Genomic DNA, 19136 nt, shown 5'->3' with positions numbered 1-19136 from the left:
GGTAGCTGGAGGAGGATGGGTATTCAGGGATATGGAGCAAAGGTGCGGTACCGCCATGATCTAACTGAATACCAGACACCGTGGAAATAGCGGAGGATGACCCGTTGAATACGGAGGCTGGCGGAGTGATTCTGGGAGAGAGCAGAAGAGAGTGAGAGCCGAAGTGCATGAAGTAGAACGAACACAATTGAGGGCCCTGCCAACATAAAGTCAGAGGAGCAAAAGAGGCCATTTGATCCCTCCAGCCAGAGTCACGGTTGATTAGTCCTCTCCAGCATCCTGTTGCTCATTTGCAGCAAACAAGGGAAGGAGATGGTGGCACAATGGTATTGTCACTAGACTAGTGACCCACGGTAATGCTCTAGGGACCAGGGTTCAAATCCCACCACAGCAGATGATGAAATTTGAATCCAATTTTAAAAAAATCTGGAATGACCACAAAATTGTTACCGATTGTTGTAAAAACCTATCTTCAGGAAATCTGGTGTCCTTAGCTGGTCTGGTACATGTGACTTCAGACCCCCAGCAATATGGCTGACTCTTAATTGCTGTCTGAACAAGGACAACTTTGGGATGGGCAATAAATGCTGGTCTAGCCAGTGATGCCCACATCCTATAGATGAATTTAAAAAAAACAAGTTCCCTTACCCAACAAAAAAGTGCCAATCCTGGCTTCTTAAAAAAATAGCAATTCAGCCCAATTGTAGAAGTGACATTTGACCTCAAGTCAAGTATCTTCTCTAGCAGGTTTGCTATTATAGGGTGAGGGGCAGTTTACCCACCCCATCTCTCAAACCCTTCTGAATGTTTGTTATCTTTGTACACATGATCACATTTGTTCAATGCTCCTTTTTTCAATGTAACCAGCTTCCTTCCCATAAGCCATATTAATCAAAGAGAAGATTTTAGATATAGGTAAATTCATTCTGCCTCCCTGCACATGATTTATAGATTAAGCTGCCAGGAGGTCTTTCTGTGCCAGAAATAGATTAACAGAATAAAGGAGTGGGATGGAGAAGGAATGTGTTTTCTACCTGTTGGGTCAAGTCTTGAAGCTTCTGGCCAAACTGATCCCCAGCAAAGTGCTTGATCCATGAGGTGGGAGAATAGGACAATTATCACGTTCCAACTATCTCACAGCGCGACTGACGGAATTCCCAGACAATCTTTCATCTCAGTTGCTGTTGCATTTGCAAATAATGACTCAGATACACAGCAGTGGGCGTAAACAGCAGTGCATTTATATGGCAACATTTAGCACTCCGGGATGTGCCAAGCGCTTTACAGCCAACGAAGCATCTTTTTTAAGTGCAGTACACTGTTGTACTGTAGGAAACATGACAGCCAGTGTGCACACAGCAAGATCCCACACAGAGAGCAATGTGATAATAACCAGATAAACTGGCTTAGCAATTAATTCCAGGTGTATATTGTACTCCGCCCCAATCCCTTTTGAAATAGTGCTGTAGGATATTTTATGTGCACCTAGACAGAGCAGATGGGGCCCCTGAAAGGTGACTAGTGCACTGGGAGCACCAGCTTAGATTACATACTCAAGTCTCTGGAGTTGGATTTGGAACTCACAACCTTCTGACACAGCACCGAGAGGGCTGCCCCCGGGGCCACCGATTCAAACAGTGTAATAAGGCAGACTGAGCCCTGGCTTCAGGGAGTTCTTCACTTGCAGATCAGCACCTGGCCTGTGGGTGGAGCAGTGGAGCCAGATGCCCTTGTGAGTATTGAAGAGGGAGAGATAGTGCCCTTGCCTGCGGGAAGGGCGTAGCAGTAGGATGGGGTCCTTAGAGCTCTGAACCTATCGAGTGAATATGGCGGGGGGGGGGGGGGTGGGGGGTGGTGGGGGGGGGGGGGGGGGGGGGGGGGGGGGGGGGGTGGGGTGAAGCTATAAATGGGATACTGAGGCGGGGGAACAACAAAATTGGGCTCGTCTTCTCTGGGCTGAGGGTGGAAGTGGCCCAGCGGGGTGGAGTGGCAGTCGAGTTATGGACACATATCTCCAAGAACCAGGGCCAGAGTCTTCCCGCTGCTTGTGCGGGCGTGCGCCCGACCCAGGATGGTGTGGAATTGCACGAGAGGTCGTGGGGCGTGCACCCCGACAGCATCACGCTCACACACGGCATTATGGTCGGCGGGCTGGCACGAGTCTCGGAAGCGCCCCTGCCAACAATTAAGTGGGCGTTTAAACCCATTAAGGGGGGGCCACTCGTCAGCGGCTTCCCGCGTCCCGTCCACCTTTACGAATGGCGGACGGGCCGATCGGCCAGGTGGCCTTCACGTTTTCACCACAAGCTCCATCCGGTGCGGGATGAAACGTCCGGGCTTTAACTAAAACAAAAGCGAACGTTTGAGGGGTGATCTGCCATGTAGTCCGCTGCCAGGTGCTCGCATTTGCAGTGTTGTCACAGTTTGCAGCAGTTTATTCAGCTCGTGTCGTTTTCAAATGACACCCCTGAGGCAGCTCCACAGCATCTGTCAGCCTTCAGGGAGCTCGCAAACTCACACCCTCCCTTCCCTCGGCGCCCGCCCTCTTCCCACACCCCGGCAGCGCTGAGCCTGTCTCAGCCCGCCTTTCACGCTGGCTGCCCGTTAATTGGCCAGCCAGCATGCAGCTGCAGCCGTGGGCCAATTGTGGGCAGAAGCATATTCCGCGCCACTTCCCCACCCGCCAATCGCGCGCTCCCGGCAAACGTAAGTTTCAGGCCTATATGTTTTTTTTTAAATTGGAAAGGCATTGAATGACTTGGACACTTTCTTGAGAACTGACTTGAGTTTTTTTTTAAAAAATAAAAGCTTATAAATTCATTTTGGACTGTAAACAGACTGCCTTTCCAAGAAGTCACAGGACTTCAGCCAAATAACCAGCAAGGCACCTGAGCAGATAAGAGTTATTTGTTTATTTGAACTTTTTTTTTTCCTGGAGAGGAAAAAAACACCACTTTCAGAGGCGGTGAGGCTCCGGTGATTTTCTGGAAACCACCTGGCTGAGGTGAGTTTCTGTTTTGAACTTGTTTTTTGGACTCAGTTTGGAGCAAACCAAAAACAGATTCACTCTCTCCCTGCCCTGTCTGAAATTCAGTGTAGCTATCAGTATCCAGTTAGAAATCCTCATCTCAGTATAACTCGCCTGTATGGGAAACCTGAGGAGCTGAGATGAGAGAGACCAATTTCAAGGACAGTGATCCCCTCTGTTCTCCTCCACACCGAAGCTCCTTTCGAAAGAACTTCCAGTGATCTGTCTTCACATGCAGGAGCACCAGATCACTAGTGTCAAAACCCTTTGATCGTTATCCTTTTTCATTAAGGTTTGCCATTGGCCAAAATGTTTTTTTTCCCTTAAATGCCTACCTCTGCAGAGACCTTATTTGTTTTGTCCATCATGCGTATGTGTGTGCTGGGATTTAAAGGGATAGATAGTTACACTAGGTTACAAACCGCATATTAACCAGCTTTACAACTTGATTTTAAAAAGAAGTCTTGTTTCATAATAAATCGATCAGTCTGAGTTTATTGAAAGAAGCCTGGTTAAAGTCTCTTTTATTCTGGTTCTAACCACAGTGAAAATAAACAATTAGCTATTTTGGTGAGTAAATCACAGAATCACAGAATCACAGAGTGCAGAAGAGGCCCTTCGGCCCATCGAGTCTGCAGCAACACATGAGAAACACCTGACCTACCTACCTAATCCCATTTACCAGCACTTGGCCCATAGCCTTGAATGTTATGATGTGCCAAGTGCTCATCCAGGTACTTTTTAAAGGATGTGAGGCAACCCGCCTCCACCACCCTCCCAGGCAGCGCATTCCAGACCGTCACCACGCTCTGTGTAAAAAAGATTTTCCTCACATCCCCCCTAAACCTTCTGCCCCTGACCCTGAACTTATGCCCCCTTGTGACTGACCCTTCATCTAATGGGAACAGCTGCTCCCTATCCACCCTGTCCATGCCCCTCATAATCTTGTACACCTCGATCAGGTCACCCCTCAGTCTTCTCTGCTCCAATGAAAACAGCTCAAGCCTATCCAACCTCTCTTCATAACTTAAATGTTTCATCCCAGGCAACATCCTGGTGAATCTCCTCTGCACCCCCTCCGGTGCAATCACATCCTTCCTATAATGTGGTGACCAGAACTGCATACAGTACTCCAGCTCTGGCCTCACCAGGATTCTATACAACCTATAAAACATTTACACTTATGGTGCGACCTGCAGGGTAGTGGAGCTAAATAAACTGCAAACTCCTCCCATCCCAGAGGTAACAGCAGGGGGAAATTTTTAAAAAAAAGGAAAAGAAAAGGGGGCGATGGGATGTTTTTCCACACAAGGGAGTGCTAGAACAATGTAAGTTGTTGTTGTAAATAAATGCAAGTTGTTGTCTAAAAATGTAAGTTGTTGTAAATAAATACAAATTGCCTTTTTTTTTCAAAAGAAGCAATAAAGGTCCAGGCTGAGCGATCAGCCTGTCAGAACATTGCTGCACATGACCCTAGAATACTGTACTGGGGAGCTGCTGCTTGCAATCTATGCGCGCGACTCACACCGATAGCTGTGTGTAGCTTTCCACTGGGGACATGTGAGGCAGCCTGTCCCCAGCCCCAGTAACAAGCTGCAGGCAGCTGTTGTACAAGTTTTCCTTTTTACATTTTCTCTTGCTCCGTGGGCTTCGCTGGCTGGGCCAGCATTGACTGCCCACCCCTAATTGCCCCTTGAGAAGTTGGTGGTGAGCCACCTTCTTGAACCGTTGTGGGGGGGGGGGGAGGGCGGTTGGGGTGGCCTCTGTCCAGTCCAGGATGGGGCCTGAAAATCCCGGCCAATGTTTATTCTTCCCTGTGGCACTTTGATACAACTGAGTGGCTTGTTGCGCCACTTCAGAGGGCAGTTAGGAGTCAACCGCATTGCTGTGGGCCCGGAGTGGCATGCAGATTAGATTGGGGAAGGGATGGGAGACTTCTTCCCCTGAAGGACATCAGTGAACCAGATGAGCTTTTAAAACAACTCAGTAGTTTCACAATCATTATTAATGAGACTAGCATTTTGCTTCCAGATTTATTAATTGAATTTAAATTCCCCCAGCTGCCTTGGCAGGATTTGAACTCACATCTCCACAGCATCTCCCGATTATTAGTTCAGAAACGTTACCGCTATAGTACTATCTCCGATGAAGGTTAAAAAAAGTTGTTGTATATAATGCAAGTTGTTGCTGTAAACAAATGCAAGTTGTTGTATATAATGCAAGTTGTTGCTGTAAACAAATGCACGTTGGAGATAATGCAAGTTGTTGTATATAATGCAAGTTGTTGTTGTAAACAAATGCACGTTGTATATAATGCAAGTTGTTGTAAACAAATGCACATTGAATATAATGCAAGTTGTTGTTGTAAACAAATGCACATTGTATATAATGCAAGTTGTATATAATGCAAGTTGTTGTATATAATGCAAGTTGTTGTTGTAAAAAATGCACATTGTATATAATGCAAGTTGTACATAATGCAAGTTGTTGTTGTAAACAAATGCATATTGTACATAATGCAAGTTGTTGTTGTAAAAAAATGCACGTTGTATATAATGCAAGTTGTTTATAATGCAAGTTGTTGTTGTAAACAAATGCATGTTGTACATAATGCAAGTTGTTGTACATAATGCAAATTGTTGTTGTAAACATATGCATGTTGTATATAATGCAAGTTGTTGTTGTAAACAAATGCATGTTGTATATAATGCAAGTTGTTGTTGTAAACAAATGCATGTTGTATATAATGCAAGTTGTTGTGTTTAATGCAAGTTGTTGCTGTAAACAAATGCATATTGTACATAATGCAAGTTGTTGTTGTAAACAAATGCATGTTGTACATAATGCAAGTTGTTGTTGTAAACAAATGCATGTTGTACATAATGCAAGTTGTTGTTGTAAACAAATGCATGTTGTACATAATGCAAGTTGTTGCTGTAAACAAATGCATATTGTACATAATGCAAGTTGTTGTTGTAAACAAATGCAAGTTGTTGTAAACAAATGCAAATTGTTGTTGTAAACAAATGCAAATCGATTGTACTGCAGCGACCACCCATTAGCAAATTTGTGTGCAATTTCTCAGCACAGGGTTTTAAAACACTCCTTTTGCGTGAATGAATCACAGCTTTCTCATTAATGAAGCAAAGGAATTTCACACCAACACACCAGTTACCAATATCATTCAAAGCAATCTCAAGATGCACACGAGACCATCTTAAGTCCCCTGTTTGCCATAACAAATGCGTGTGATGTCTCGAGGAACAGGGGGAAGCCATTAAGCCCAATGAGCCTGTTCCACTGTTTAATTAGATCATAGCAGAGCTGTATCTTAACTCCATTTTTGTTCCAGAATCCTTCACAGATCCGTGTTTAATAAAAGTCTATCAATCTCAGTTTTGAAATTTCCCAGGGCTTTGGGTCTGGACAACTGAAGGCATGGCCACCCATGGTGGAGCCATTAACATTGGGGGTGCCCAAGAGGCCAGGATTAGAGGAGCACAGATATCTCAGAGGGTCGTGGGGCTTAACTGAGGAGATCACAGGGACGGGGAGGGATTTGAAAAAAAATGATGAGAATTTTAAAATCAAGACGTTGCTTGACCAGGGGCCAATGCAGGTCAGTGAGCACAGGCGGTATAGGAAGATGGGATTTGCAGTGATTTAAGACACAGGTAGCAGAGTTTTGGACGAGTTTAGGTTTAGGGAGTATAGAGTGTAGGACACCAGCCAAGAGTGTGTTGGAATAGTCGATTGTAGAGGTAATAGAAACATGAGTGAGGGTTTCAGCGGCAGATGAGCTGAGGCAGGTGAAGTTGGGTGATGTTATGAAAGGTGTAAATAAGCAACCTTACTGATGGTACGAATATGAGGCCAGAAGCTTATCTTGGGATCAAATGTGACACCAAGGTTGTGGACAGACTGGCCTAATCTCAGACTATTGCCAGGGAGAGGGATGGGATTGGTAGCTAGGAAATGGAGATTGGAGCAGGGACTGAAAAACAATGACTTCAGTCTTCCCAATATTTAATTGGAGGAAATCTCTGCTCATTCTATGCTTGATGCCGGATAAGCAGCCTGATAATTTAGCAACAGTTGAAGAGTTGAAAGAGGTGGTGATGAGGTAGAGCTGGGTGTTGTCAACATACCTGTGAAAAATAACGCGGTGCTTTGAGATGATATGACCTAGCGTGTAGATGAGAAATAGGAGGCGACGAAGGATAAATCCTTGGTGCACAAGAGGTAACAGTGCAGGAGCAGGAAGAGAAGCTATTGTCATTCTCTGGCTATGATGAGATAGATAAGAATGGAACCAGGTGAGAGCAGTCCCACCCAGCTGGACGAAAGTGGAGAGGAGTTGGTGAAGGGTGGTGTGGTCACCATGCCAACGGTTGCAGGCAGGCCAAGAAGGATGAGGAGGGAAAGGTTACCTTTGTCACAGCCACATAGGATGTCATTTGTGACCTTATACAAACAAAATCCCAAATCATGCTGAACAGATGTGGTTAATTGGGGTATGTTTCCCTTACTGTGCTGTGATAGAATCATGTCAGAAATGTACTGAGCCACCCCCAAGTGCGTTATGAAAGGTGAAAGATCATTCCGTGGCACATCTTGCACACCAGCTTCCCATCCTTATAGACCACTCATTGTCGCCACACTGTCGGTCATCACTACTTAATGCTGGCTTAAATTAGGACTTCAATAAACAGCTTTCTTTTCAGCATTCACCCCCACACCCTGTGCTCTGCAACAATCTATCATCAGCTGGCAGCACCTCCATTCATCTTGCAGGTCTCACCTTGTTCTGTTCCCCCAGCAGAACTCTTGTCAGATTACACTCAGTAAGATTCATTGCTACCGCTTGTAGTAGTGATGGCAGCGATGTCCCTGGGAGCCGCTATCCTTCAGGGAGGTTAAGAATTAAAAAAAAATACCTCCAGTTCTATCTGTCCTTTCACAAACATAGCTCATCATTTGAAAGGAGGGGAGGGGAGGGTAGAACTCATTGGAGCGTTTGTAGTGAGAGTTTGCAAATCTCACCGGGACCCCCTGGGCTTCTGTTACTGTCCTTAAAGGTGGCTCAATGTTTTAGACAGCTTATGATTTGTGCAGTATCAGGGAGGCAGTGCTTAATGTTAGCTACTGCGGAACACACTGAAAACACACTGTTTAAATCAACATCAGATTTCAATGGTAGTTTGAGACCCTCAGGTAAACGTCAGCCAAATCAGCTAGAATTATACAAGGTACAAAATCTGAGGCTGTACAGGAGTATTCCAATTGTCACAGAATAATTCAAGGGAAGGAAATAGAGAAAGAGATGTACCCACAAGATGTTAATTTGCATACAACATGTTCGCATTAAATATGTTCTAGCGCAGCTGTGATTTGACTCTGCGCTCAAAAGTGATTTGCCTTGCTTCCCCGCTTTGTAATAACGAGAAGTGTTGCCTGGTGTAATACAACTGTCATGCTAACTAGAAGCTCCCAAGGTTCAGACTGCAGACTGTGTTCATTGATCTCAGTTGGAGTATATAGCAGGGCAGCTATAATTGACCACAGTCTGCCCCTTCCCCCACCGATTGGGAGCGAATATCTTCCTTGGTTCCCGCTCCTGACTGTTCAGGATTCAAATTCTGCTCATCCACCACATATTGGCTCCCAGTCCAGCACTGCCTCAATTTAATAATTCCCATCCCTGTTCTCAGATTCCTCCACAATCTGTTCCATGTGCAACTTTTGACACATTAAACATCAAGCGTTCCCAAGTCAGGTACAGCACGAGTTAAGGCTGAGCTCAGCTTATCCTGTTATGCCCCAGCCTCACAACAGCGTCACCCACCCCCACTACACCGGGGGTGACATTTCCAGATTTCACATCTGACAGGCTTAGAGAAAAGACTAAATTTAGCAGCAATCAGAGTAAAATTATAGGCAGTTTGAATTGAGCTGATGCCTCGCCAACCTCATTGTGCACTGGGTCCTTCCAGCTGCCAGGGGGGAGGGAGAGTGAGAGAGAGGTGACTTTCCTCTCATTAGTCCAAGCGACATTTCCATTCCAGGTTACCTGGTGGCATCCAGGCAGTGAGGGCTAAGCTGACAACACTCTCAGGCCTCTGAGTCAGAAAGTCGTGGGCTCAAGCTCCACTGCAGAAACTTAAGTACCAAATCAAGCTTTACATGCCCGACGCCAGTACTGAGGGAGACTTGCACTGTTCGGAGGAGCTATCTTTTGGATGAGACGTCAAACCGAGGTCCCCTCCCTGGCCCCCCCCTCAAGCGGGGTAAAAGATCCCGTGGCGCTATTTCGAAGAGAGGAGCAGGGGAGGTCCTCCCCGGTAGCCCGGCCAATATTTACCCCTTAAACCGCGTCGCTGAAACGGATTGCTTGTGGGATCTTCCTGTGCACGACTCGGCTGCCACGTTTATCGCATTGCAGCAGTGGCTACGCTCCAAAAGCCCTTCGTTTCTCTAAGCTGCAAATTGTAATTTGGGAACGCGCCGCCCAAAAGGATGGAGGAAGCAGGTTCCATAGCAACGTACTAAAGGGAATTGGATAAATAGTGGAAGGGAAACGCTTGTAGGGGCATGGGGTAGGAGCAGGGGGAGTCGGCATGGCTGGGTAGCTCTTTCAATGGGCTAGCACATGCGCAATGGGCCGAACGGCCTCTGTCTGCTCTATGTCTTTCTATGAATAGTGGCAAAGCACTTTGGGGCAATTTGAAGCCATGAAACATCCCATAAACCTGCGGCTCAGTCATTCTGCCTGCCATTTTTTTTTTTCTATCCCTCTAGCTTTCTTCCACCAGTTCCTGCCTCCTTTGACCTGTAAGTGTATGAATCTACCGTGCCCCAGTTTACGTTATATGCTTTGTATTCACGTCACTCCAATCCTGCAGCATTAAACTGTTGATTTTGGGGAAATGCACGACATTGGCAATGAGACCACCTGGATGAAAAGGTCTCCAAGGCTGGAGCTACCTAAGTTTCCTTCCATAATTTTATGGGTGAAATTGGCCCACAGTCCTTGGATAGCCTGCTGAAATTCATTCCAACCTGGAGCAGCACACGCACGGCCCTGTGGTCTCTTTGCACGCTCGCACAGTTGCCCACGGAGACCAAGGCCTGAAATCGCCATCCACTAGAACGAATTTGACTCATTGGCAGGAATATTCTTGGAATGGGAGAACTCAAAGCCATTCAAGTTCTCAAAACATTAGCCGCAAGTTGAAGAGCTAGTTCATTTACTTTTGGCAGCGTTGGTTGAAAGGGGTATATTGGCCAGAGCAGAACTCTCAAAGGTGCTGTACGCGGGATCTTTAATGTCCCTCCTGAAGATGCCAGACTGGGCCTCAGGTTTTAGTACCTCATCTGAAGGTTGGCACTTGTGCCAATGCAGCACCCCTTTGTTACTGCACTAGAATGTCAGCTTAGAATATGTCTGGAATGGGCTGTGGGCCTGAGCCCACTGCCGTCTGACCCAGAGGCAAAATGGTGACCAACGGAGCCAAGCTGATGGGCTGAACGATTAGATATCGGCACAGACTTCACAAGCGACTCCACTACTCATGTAGGATCACCTTTTGCACGGTAAAATTTTCTATCCTCTTACCTTGAGCAATTTGCCACCTCAATCCGGGCTCCAGCACACTCGTGACCTCCGCAACGTGGAACAGGGCTGTCACATGACCTGGAGCGGCACATGCACGACCCTGTGGCCTCTTTGTCTGTGTGCTCGCACAGTTGCCATGGAGACCAAGCCCCGAATTCGCCATCCGCTGTGAGGTTTCGCACCTAAATTAAAGGAGCTCAATAATTAGATGGACCAAACAGAGCTTCAAAAGGTGAAGTGTTAAATCAGAAGCTGAGAAAAATATTGTGAGCAATTGCATTTCTGAGGAGGGGTAAAGTCTACACACATTAAAAATTTACCCCCTTCCATTCTCTCATCTTGCCAGACAACAGATCAATGGTGTTTCACAGGCCAGAGAAGCGGTCTACTCCCAAGGCCTCTCTGAAGCCAACTACCTGGACTTCTTTCCCCAATTTGGAACGACAGCAACCTGGATTTACATGTGGTGAGAAACCCACCTCCTGACTCCCCAAAGTCTGTCCACCCATCTACAAGTCACAAGTCCAGGAGTGTGAAGGAATATTCTCCACTTGCCTGGATGAGTGCATCTCCAACAACATTCAAGAAACTCCACACCATCCAAGATAAAGCAGCCCACTTGATTGGCACCCTATCCACCACCTTAAATATTCACTCCCTCCACCACCGACGCACAGTGGCAGCAGTGTGTACCATCTACAAGATGCACTGCAGGAATTCACCAAAGTTGGGTATGGAAATCAGGCAGAAGGACTGTGATATGATTAAAGAAATTAGCATAGGAAGGGAGGAGGTTCTAAGTGGTCTGGCAAGTTTAAAAGTAGATAAGTCTCCAGGCCCGGATGAAATGTATCCCAGGCTGTTGAGTGAGGCAAGGGAGGAGATAGCAGGGGCGCTGGCAATAATTTTCACAACCTCTTTAGCCACAGGAGAGGTGCCGGAGGACAGGAGGACAGACAATGTGGTACCGTTATTCAAGAAGGGAGCAAGGGATAAACCAGGGAACTACAGGCCAGTCAGTCTAACCTCAGTGGTAGGGAAACTATTGGAAGCAATTCTGAGGGACAGAATTAATCTACACTTGGAGAGGCAGGGATTAGTCAAGGACAGTCAGCATGGTTTTGTTAAGGGGAGGTCATGTCTGACCAATTTGATTGAATTTTTCGAAGAGGTGACCAGGTGTGTAGATGAGGGCAATGCACTTGACATAGTCTACTTGGACTTTGGCAAGGCTTTTGATAAGGTCCCGCATGGAAGACTGATAATGAAGGTAAGAGCCCATGGGATCCAAGGTAATTTGGCAAATTGGATCCAGAATTGGCTGAGTGGCAGGAAGCAGAGGGTGATGGTCGAGGGGTGTTTTTATGACTGGATGCCTGTGTCCGGTGGGGCTCCACAGGGATCGGTGTTGGGTCCCTTGCTGTTTGTGGTATATATAAATGATTTAGACTTGAATGGAGGAGGGTTGATCAGTAAATTCGCGGATGACACGAAAATTGGTGGGGTGGCAAATAGTGAGGAGGACAGCCTTAGATCACAGGAGGATATAGAAAGGCTGGTCAGATGGGCTGATCAGTGGCAAATGGAAATTAACACTAGTTAGGCCATAGCTAGAGTACTGCGTGCAGTTCTGGAATCCACATTATAGGAAGGATGTGATTGCACTAGAGAGCGTGCAGAGGAGATTTACCAGGATGTTGCCTGGGCTGGAGAGTTTTAGTTATGAGGAGAGATTGGATAGACAGAGTTTATTTTCCCTGGAGCAGAGGAGATTGAGAAAGGACATGATTGAAGTGTTATAACATTTTGAGGGGCATAGATAGGGTAGACAGGAAGGAACTTTTCCCCTTGGTGGAGGGATCAATAACCAGGAGTCATAGATTTAAGGTAAGGGGCAGGAGGTTTAGAGGGGATGTGAGGAAGAATATTTTCACCCAGAAGGTGGTGGGAATCTGGAACTCACTGCCTGAAAGGGTGGTAGAGGCAGAAACCCTCATAACATTTAAGAAGTATTTGGATGTGCACTTGCGATGCCATGGCATACAAGGCTATGGGCCTAACACTGGAAAATGGGGTTAGAATAGTTAGGTGCTTGTTTGACCGGCGCAGGCTTCTTGGGCTGAAGGGCCTTTTTCTGTGCTGTAGACCTCCATGACTCTATGTTCCTTTGACAGCGCCTTTCAAACCAGCAATCTCCACCATCTAGAAGGACAAGGGCAGTAGACACATGGGAACACCACCACCTGCAAGTTCCCCTCCAAGCCACACCCCATTCTGACTTGGAAATATATCGCCGTTCCCTCACTGTCGCTGGGTCCAAATCCTGGAACTCCCTCCCTAACAGCACTGCAAATGTTCCTGCACCACACGGACCGCAGCGGTTCAAGAAGGCAGCTCACCACCACCCTCTCAAGGGCAACTAGGGGTGGGCAATAAATGCTGGCCTGGCCAGGGAGCCCACATCCTGTGAAAGAATGAAAAAAAAAAGCATCTTTAAAGTAATAAAATGCCCCAAAATGTGATTAGGCAAAATCCAACGCTAAGCACATAAGGAGATGTCAGGGCAGGTGACTGAATAAAAACAGAATTCCCTGGAAAAACTCAGCAGGTCTGGCAGCATTGGCGGAGAAGAAAAGAGTTGATGTTTCGAGTCCTCATGACCCTTCAACAGAACTCATCTTCCGACTAGGCACTTTACAGCCTTCCGGACTGAATATTGAATTCAACAACTTTAGGTCTTGAACTCCCTCCTCCATCCCCACCCCCTTTCCATTTCTTCCCCCTTCCTTTTGTTTTTTCCAATAATTTATATAGGATTTTCTTTTCCCACCTATTTCCATTATTTTTAAATCTTGTATGCCCTGCTACTCTTTCCACCCCACCCCCACTAGAGCTGTACCTTGAGTGTCCTGCCATCCATTCTTAATTAGCACATTCATTTAGATAATATCACCACCTTCAACACCTCTTTGTTCTTTTGTCTGTGACATCTTTTGATTATCTGCTCCTATCACTGTTTGCTTGTCCCTACAACCACCACCACCCCACTTCTCTCCCCCCACTGCCCCCTCTCCCCTCACCTTAAACCAGCTTATATTTCACCCCTCTCCTAATATTCAATCAGTTCTGTTGAAGGGTCATGAGGACTCGAAACGTCAACCCTTTTCTTCTCCGCCGATGCTGCCAGACCTGCTGAGTTTTTCCAGGTAATTCTGCTTTTGTTTTGGATTTCCAGCATCCCCAGTTTTTTGTTTTTATCTCAGGTGACTGAATAGTTGGTCAAAGGAATAGGTTTTAAAGAAGGAGAGAGACACGGAGAGGCTTAGGGCCTAAGCAGCTGAAGGCAGGGTCGCCAATGTTGAGACAAAATTAATCGATATACACGAGGGTCCAGGGATGGAGGGTCGCAGAGGTCCTGCAGAGTTTCTAGGGCTGGAAGAGCTTCCAGGAGGATGAGTATTTTAAATTCAATGAGGTCAGGGGTGATTTGTGAATGGAAGTTGGTGCGAGCTAGGATACAAGCAGCCAAGAAAATTGTCACAAATTCATGTTCTGGCATGTGGAAGCAGTGCCAGTGACTCATGCCAACTCACTGCCCTGAACATTGCGTTATTTAGCCCCTCACATTAATATCGTTGCTGAATAAATGTGACACCCAATGCCTTTCTCCTCTCCCCAAAGGGATGTTTAAATCTGTTTCCAAGCAATCACACCTTTCTTTGCCAATTTTATGTTGGGAAGAGATCTGTGTGCAAGTGTCAAGAGTTTGCATGTTTCTAATTTTTTTAAAAAGCCATTTCATTGGCTAAATTTTTAAAGAGTCTGTTAACAAATTAATTTGCTTTGCAGAAAGAGAGAATGAGTGAACATCCCAACCATCTGCTGCCGTTAACAGCTAGCCCATAGCATTAAATTATCTTTAAATTAATGAACAGAACATATTAGCATGCAATTGTGAGCTTTTCTAAAAAATTGACATTAATGAATGACTAATAACAATGTGCCTATAAATCTCTACCATTTAAACAGTCAATCGGTAGTACAGAACTAGAATATTGCTGAAAAGAGAGACATGTTGCTGAAGCTTTTCATCTTGGACTCATCAGGACAAGCACAAGAATGCCAAATTTCAAACAATCACAACAATTTATACTGCAGGAGAAAAAGGTGCTGATTGGTTGGTGAGTCAACTCTGGTTGGCTAAGCTGTTGCCATGGAGAAAGCAATGGGGAACTACAAGCTCTCCAAGCTCCCGGATAATTCAAGAAAGGTGCAAGGCTTGAATATATCCCTTCTGTTTGCAGTTAATGGGTCCCTGTGTATGAATGTATGTTGAATGTTGTATGTATGAATGCTAGAAGAGACATACATTTACACACAGGGACCTATTCTCTGCAAACAAAAGGAATATGTTCAAGCTCTGTGACTTTTTTGAATTACCCAGGAGCTTGGGGAGCCTACAGTTCCCCATTGCTTTCTCCGTGACAATGCCTCAGCCAATCAGAAGCAGCTTGCCAACCAATTAGCACCCTTTTCTCATGTAGCATAAATTATTGTGATTGTTTGAAATTTGGCATTCTTGAGTTTGTCCTGATGAGTGCAAGATGAAAAGCTTTATAGCAAAACTGTACCATTTATTTAGTGTGTCAGCCTTGGCTCAGTGCTCTTGCCTCCGAGTCATTTGATGACAGGTTCAAGTTCCACATACTCCTGAGACTTGAACACAAAATCTAGGCTGACATTGCAGTGCAGGACTGAGGGAGTGCTATACTGTCAGAGGTGCAGTCTCTTGGATGAGATGCCTTAAACCAGGGCCTCCATCTTCTCTCTCAGGTGGAAGCACAAGATCCCGTGGAATTATTTCTAAGGAGGGCAGAGGAGTTCTCTCCAGTGCTCCGGCCAATATTTATCCTTCAAACAACACTTAAAAAAAACAGACTGTCGGCTCATTTACCACATGGGTGTTTGCCGGAGCTTGCTGTGTGTAAATACGCTGCAGCTTTTCCTACATTCCAACAGGGTGTATACTTCAAAATTCAGAATAGCCTGAGGTTGCAAAAGACAGTTTTTAAAAATTCCTTATTGAAATATAGCCTGAAAAATTGCTCCCCTCTCTTCTGGTTACTGTCTGTATACTCAACAAGCAGCAGCAGCCGATAGCCAAGCTAGGCCAAAGGAGCAACAAAAACAGAAAATGCTGGCAAATCTCAGCAGGTCTGGCAACATCCGTGGAGAGAGAAACAGAGCTAGTGTTTCGAGTCCAATATAACTCTTCTTCCGAACTCAGCCTAAAAAACTTTCCGAAGGGAACTGGCAGGGAAGCAGCGTCGTAGAATCTGACAGCAAAGAAGGATGCCATTCAGCCCACTGTGTCACTACTGGTTCTTTGGGAAAGTTATCGAAATAGTCCCTCGCTCTTCCTCTACTTCCCGTAGCCCTGCAAATTCTCCCCCCTTCAAGTACCTATCCAATTCCCTTTTGAAAGTTACTATTGAATCTCCTTCCGTCTCCCTTCCTCCAGTGCATTCCCGGTCACAACAACTCAGTGCGTCTAAACAAAAATTCTCAACATCTCCCCACTAGTTCTCAAATCTGGTGTCTTTTGGTCACCAAGCCCTTCGGCAATGGTAACAGTTTCTCCTCACGTAGTCTATTCTTAGTCTAGTCTTAGCCTGTATTCACTGGAGTTCAGAAGAATGAGAGGGGATCTCATTGAAGCATATAGAATTCTGACAGGGATGGACAGACTGGATGCAGGGATGATGTTTCCTCTGGCTGTGGGGGTCTAGAACAAGGGGGTCACTGTCTCAGGATACAGGGTAGACGATTTAGGACTGAGATGAGGAGAAACTTCTTCACTCAGAGGGTGTTGAACCTGTGGAATTCTCTACCACAGAGGGTTGTGGAGGCCAAGTCACTGAATGTACTTAAGTAGGAAATAGATAGATTCCTCGACTCTAAAGGCACCAAGGGGTGTGGGGAGAGTGTGGGAGTATGCTGTTGAAATAGAGGATCAGCCATGATCATATTGAATGGCGGAGCTGGCTCAGAGGGCCGAATGACCTACTCCAGCTCTATTAAATCTCCCCTTAGCCTTCTCTGCTCTAAGGAGAACAATCCCAGCTTCTCCAGTCACATTAACTGAAGTCCCTCACTGCTGCTACCATTCCAGCATTTCTTCTAAACCCTCTCCAAAACCCCGACAGTGCTTGGATTAAAAAGACAGCCAATCATGGACAATCGGACATTAACAGTAAGCATTTGAGATGCGTTCAGCCGAACACATACCGGGCACTCTGTGATGTTCTGGCTCCACAGGCTCATGTTGGAACTGTCTTCAATGGTGGTGCATCTCTTTTTCCTCAGGTCCCAGCCACAGTAAGGATCCCTCACTCCCAGACATGACCTGCCGATCAGATACAGCCATGAATAATTAACTGGAAAAAGAAACAAATTCCATCGCAAAAGTAAAGTGCCCCCATCGCAGAACATTAAAAACTCTTAATGAGCAATGAATTGGCTCCGCTCCAGAGATCTGCTAGATGCATTCTCACGCAGTGCAAAGATGAATATGTTTGTTCCTTGGCATGGCCAACACTGGAATCAAAGGACCTAAAACACAGGGCAGCACCATGACAACAAAAGGTCATAGGTCAGTAATAATGAGCACGATAAAGGAAAACTGGAATGAAAACTTAAGGAGACTCGAGTAATTTTGTTGACGTAACCTTTTTCCTTTTCAGTGTATTTTTTTGGGTCCACGGACAGTGTAGGCAGCCCAAGCAGGTGAGGCAGGAGCTACACTGTCAGCCTGAGCCGGTCTGCTACCGATTCGTCACAACAATTATTCACGGAAAATCTTCCTCGTGTATCTTCCTTTTGGCACCATTCTCATCTGCCGAATGGAGCTCCTCCGACTCTGCCTGAAATACCTGTTTAATGCCTGTTTTCATTCACACGCTGGGCAACACTTTCTCCAACGTTAGTTGGGGGAGGGGGGGGGTGGGTTGCGCGGCAGCAGGCTGCCGGGTTCCCGATCGGCACCCCCGGTTGGTGGGGGGGGGGGGGGGTGTCGCTGCCATTTTACGTGCTAATTAAAGCCCGCCCAGCGTGATGTCCCCCAGGAAGCGCTGTACGTTCCCCGTGCGGGTTGAGGTGGGGGGGGGGAGGATTTCCTTCCCAGAGCCGGGAGTGCGCTCTTGTGTGCCGCCTCCCTGAGGCAAAGTGCTGCCTCGGGGAGATCGGCTCAGATGTTAAACTTTTAAACAGAGCTGAGAAAAGAATCTTGCTGCCATGTCCCCTCATGTGACACTGTCACGTGAGTTGGGACATGTCCATAGCTTTTACTTTGAAATATCCTTACGCTTTTAAATCCATCATGAAACCTCATCCCACCCGTGGACAGGGGTTTCAGGCTTTCTCTAAAGGCCGCCAGGGCTCCTGGCCTGTCCACCAACCTTAAGGTTGGACGGCCAGGTCCTTTAATTACCTTAATTACATTTTTAAAGGTCTTAAGTGGCCGTGGACAGGTCGGTGGGCACGCAGCCCGAAGTCACCCCGCGTCACTTGACGTGTCGGACGAGCAGGCCCTGCATCCGCTCGCCGACTGGAAGGTCCTGCCCTCGGTCTCACTCACCCCTCACCGCTTTGTGCCTGATGGTTCTCAGTTTGGCGCTGTCCTGATTGTAAACAGTTTTATCCTTGTTTTCAAATCCCCCCCCATGAACTTGCCCCTCCCTATCTTTGTAACATACTCCAGCTCTACAATCCTCTGTGGTATCTGCACTCCTCTAATCCTCATCTCTTGACCATCTGCGATTTTAATCACTCCACCATTGGTGGTCGTGCCTTCGGCCTACTGGGTGCTAAACTCTGGAATTTCTTCTCTAAACCATCTCCACCTCTCCTCCTCCTTTAAGACGCTCCTTAAAACCTACCTCTTTGATCAAGCTTCTGGTCACCTGCTATCTGTCCTCATATCCCCTTATATGGCTCCATGTCAATTTTTGTTTGATGATTGTTACTTGGTGCACATTGGGATACAGCATTTTACTGTGTTAAAGTTACTATATAAATGCATGTTGTTGTTGCTGCTTTCAGATTTTGTAGAACTGTCCATCGGGTCACTGGTAAAAACTGAAGAACTCTGGCAACATTGCACACCAGGTGCCTTAGTGCTGAGTTTAGCAAGGAACTGCACACATTAATACTTTCCCTCCATGCCAGTCGTGGTTCAGTGGGTAGGACTCTGACCTCTGAACCAGGAGGTCATGGGGTCAAACCCCACGTCCCAAGGCTGGAAACACAAACCCTAGGCTGACTCTTCCCTTCTTGAGGGAGTGCTACACTGCTGGGGATACTGTCTTTCAGAAGAGATGTTAAGTCAAGGGCACCCCTCTCCCCCAACCCCAACCTCCCTCTGTGTATCCTCTCAAATAGCAGTAAACAATTCCAGAGCACTGTTAGGGATTAAGTGGGACCCCACACTGCTTC

General features: G+C 46.4%; 1 protein-coding gene across 2 annotated transcripts in view; it reads right to left on the bottom strand.

Annotated features, from left to right (window-relative positions):
- Nucleotides 1–19136, bottom strand: part of sema5ba (sema domain, seven thrombospondin repeats (type 1 and type 1-like), transmembrane domain (TM) and short cytoplasmic domain, (semaphorin) 5Ba) — a 389619-nt gene that overhangs the window by 45740 nt on the left and 324743 nt on the right. For both annotated transcript variants that reach the window (XM_041201518.1, XM_041201519.1), the window contains 2 exons: nt 16932–17049; nt 10644–10825 (listed from right to left, as the gene is read on the bottom strand). In XM_041201518.1, coding sequence (XP_041057452.1) covers nt 10644–10825; nt 16932–17049 — 300 coding nt within the window. The remainder of the gene's footprint in view (nt 1–10643; nt 10826–16931; nt 17050–19136) is intronic.

The sequence above is a fragment of the Carcharodon carcharias genome, chromosome 12 (assembly GCF_017639515.1).
Source record: "Carcharodon carcharias isolate sCarCar2 chromosome 12, sCarCar2.pri, whole genome shotgun sequence".
NCBI lineage: Eukaryota > Metazoa > Chordata > Chondrichthyes > Lamniformes > Lamnidae > Carcharodon > Carcharodon carcharias.
Note: the sequence above shows the minus strand (reverse complement) of the source record. Positions and strands in the feature narration are given on the sequence as shown.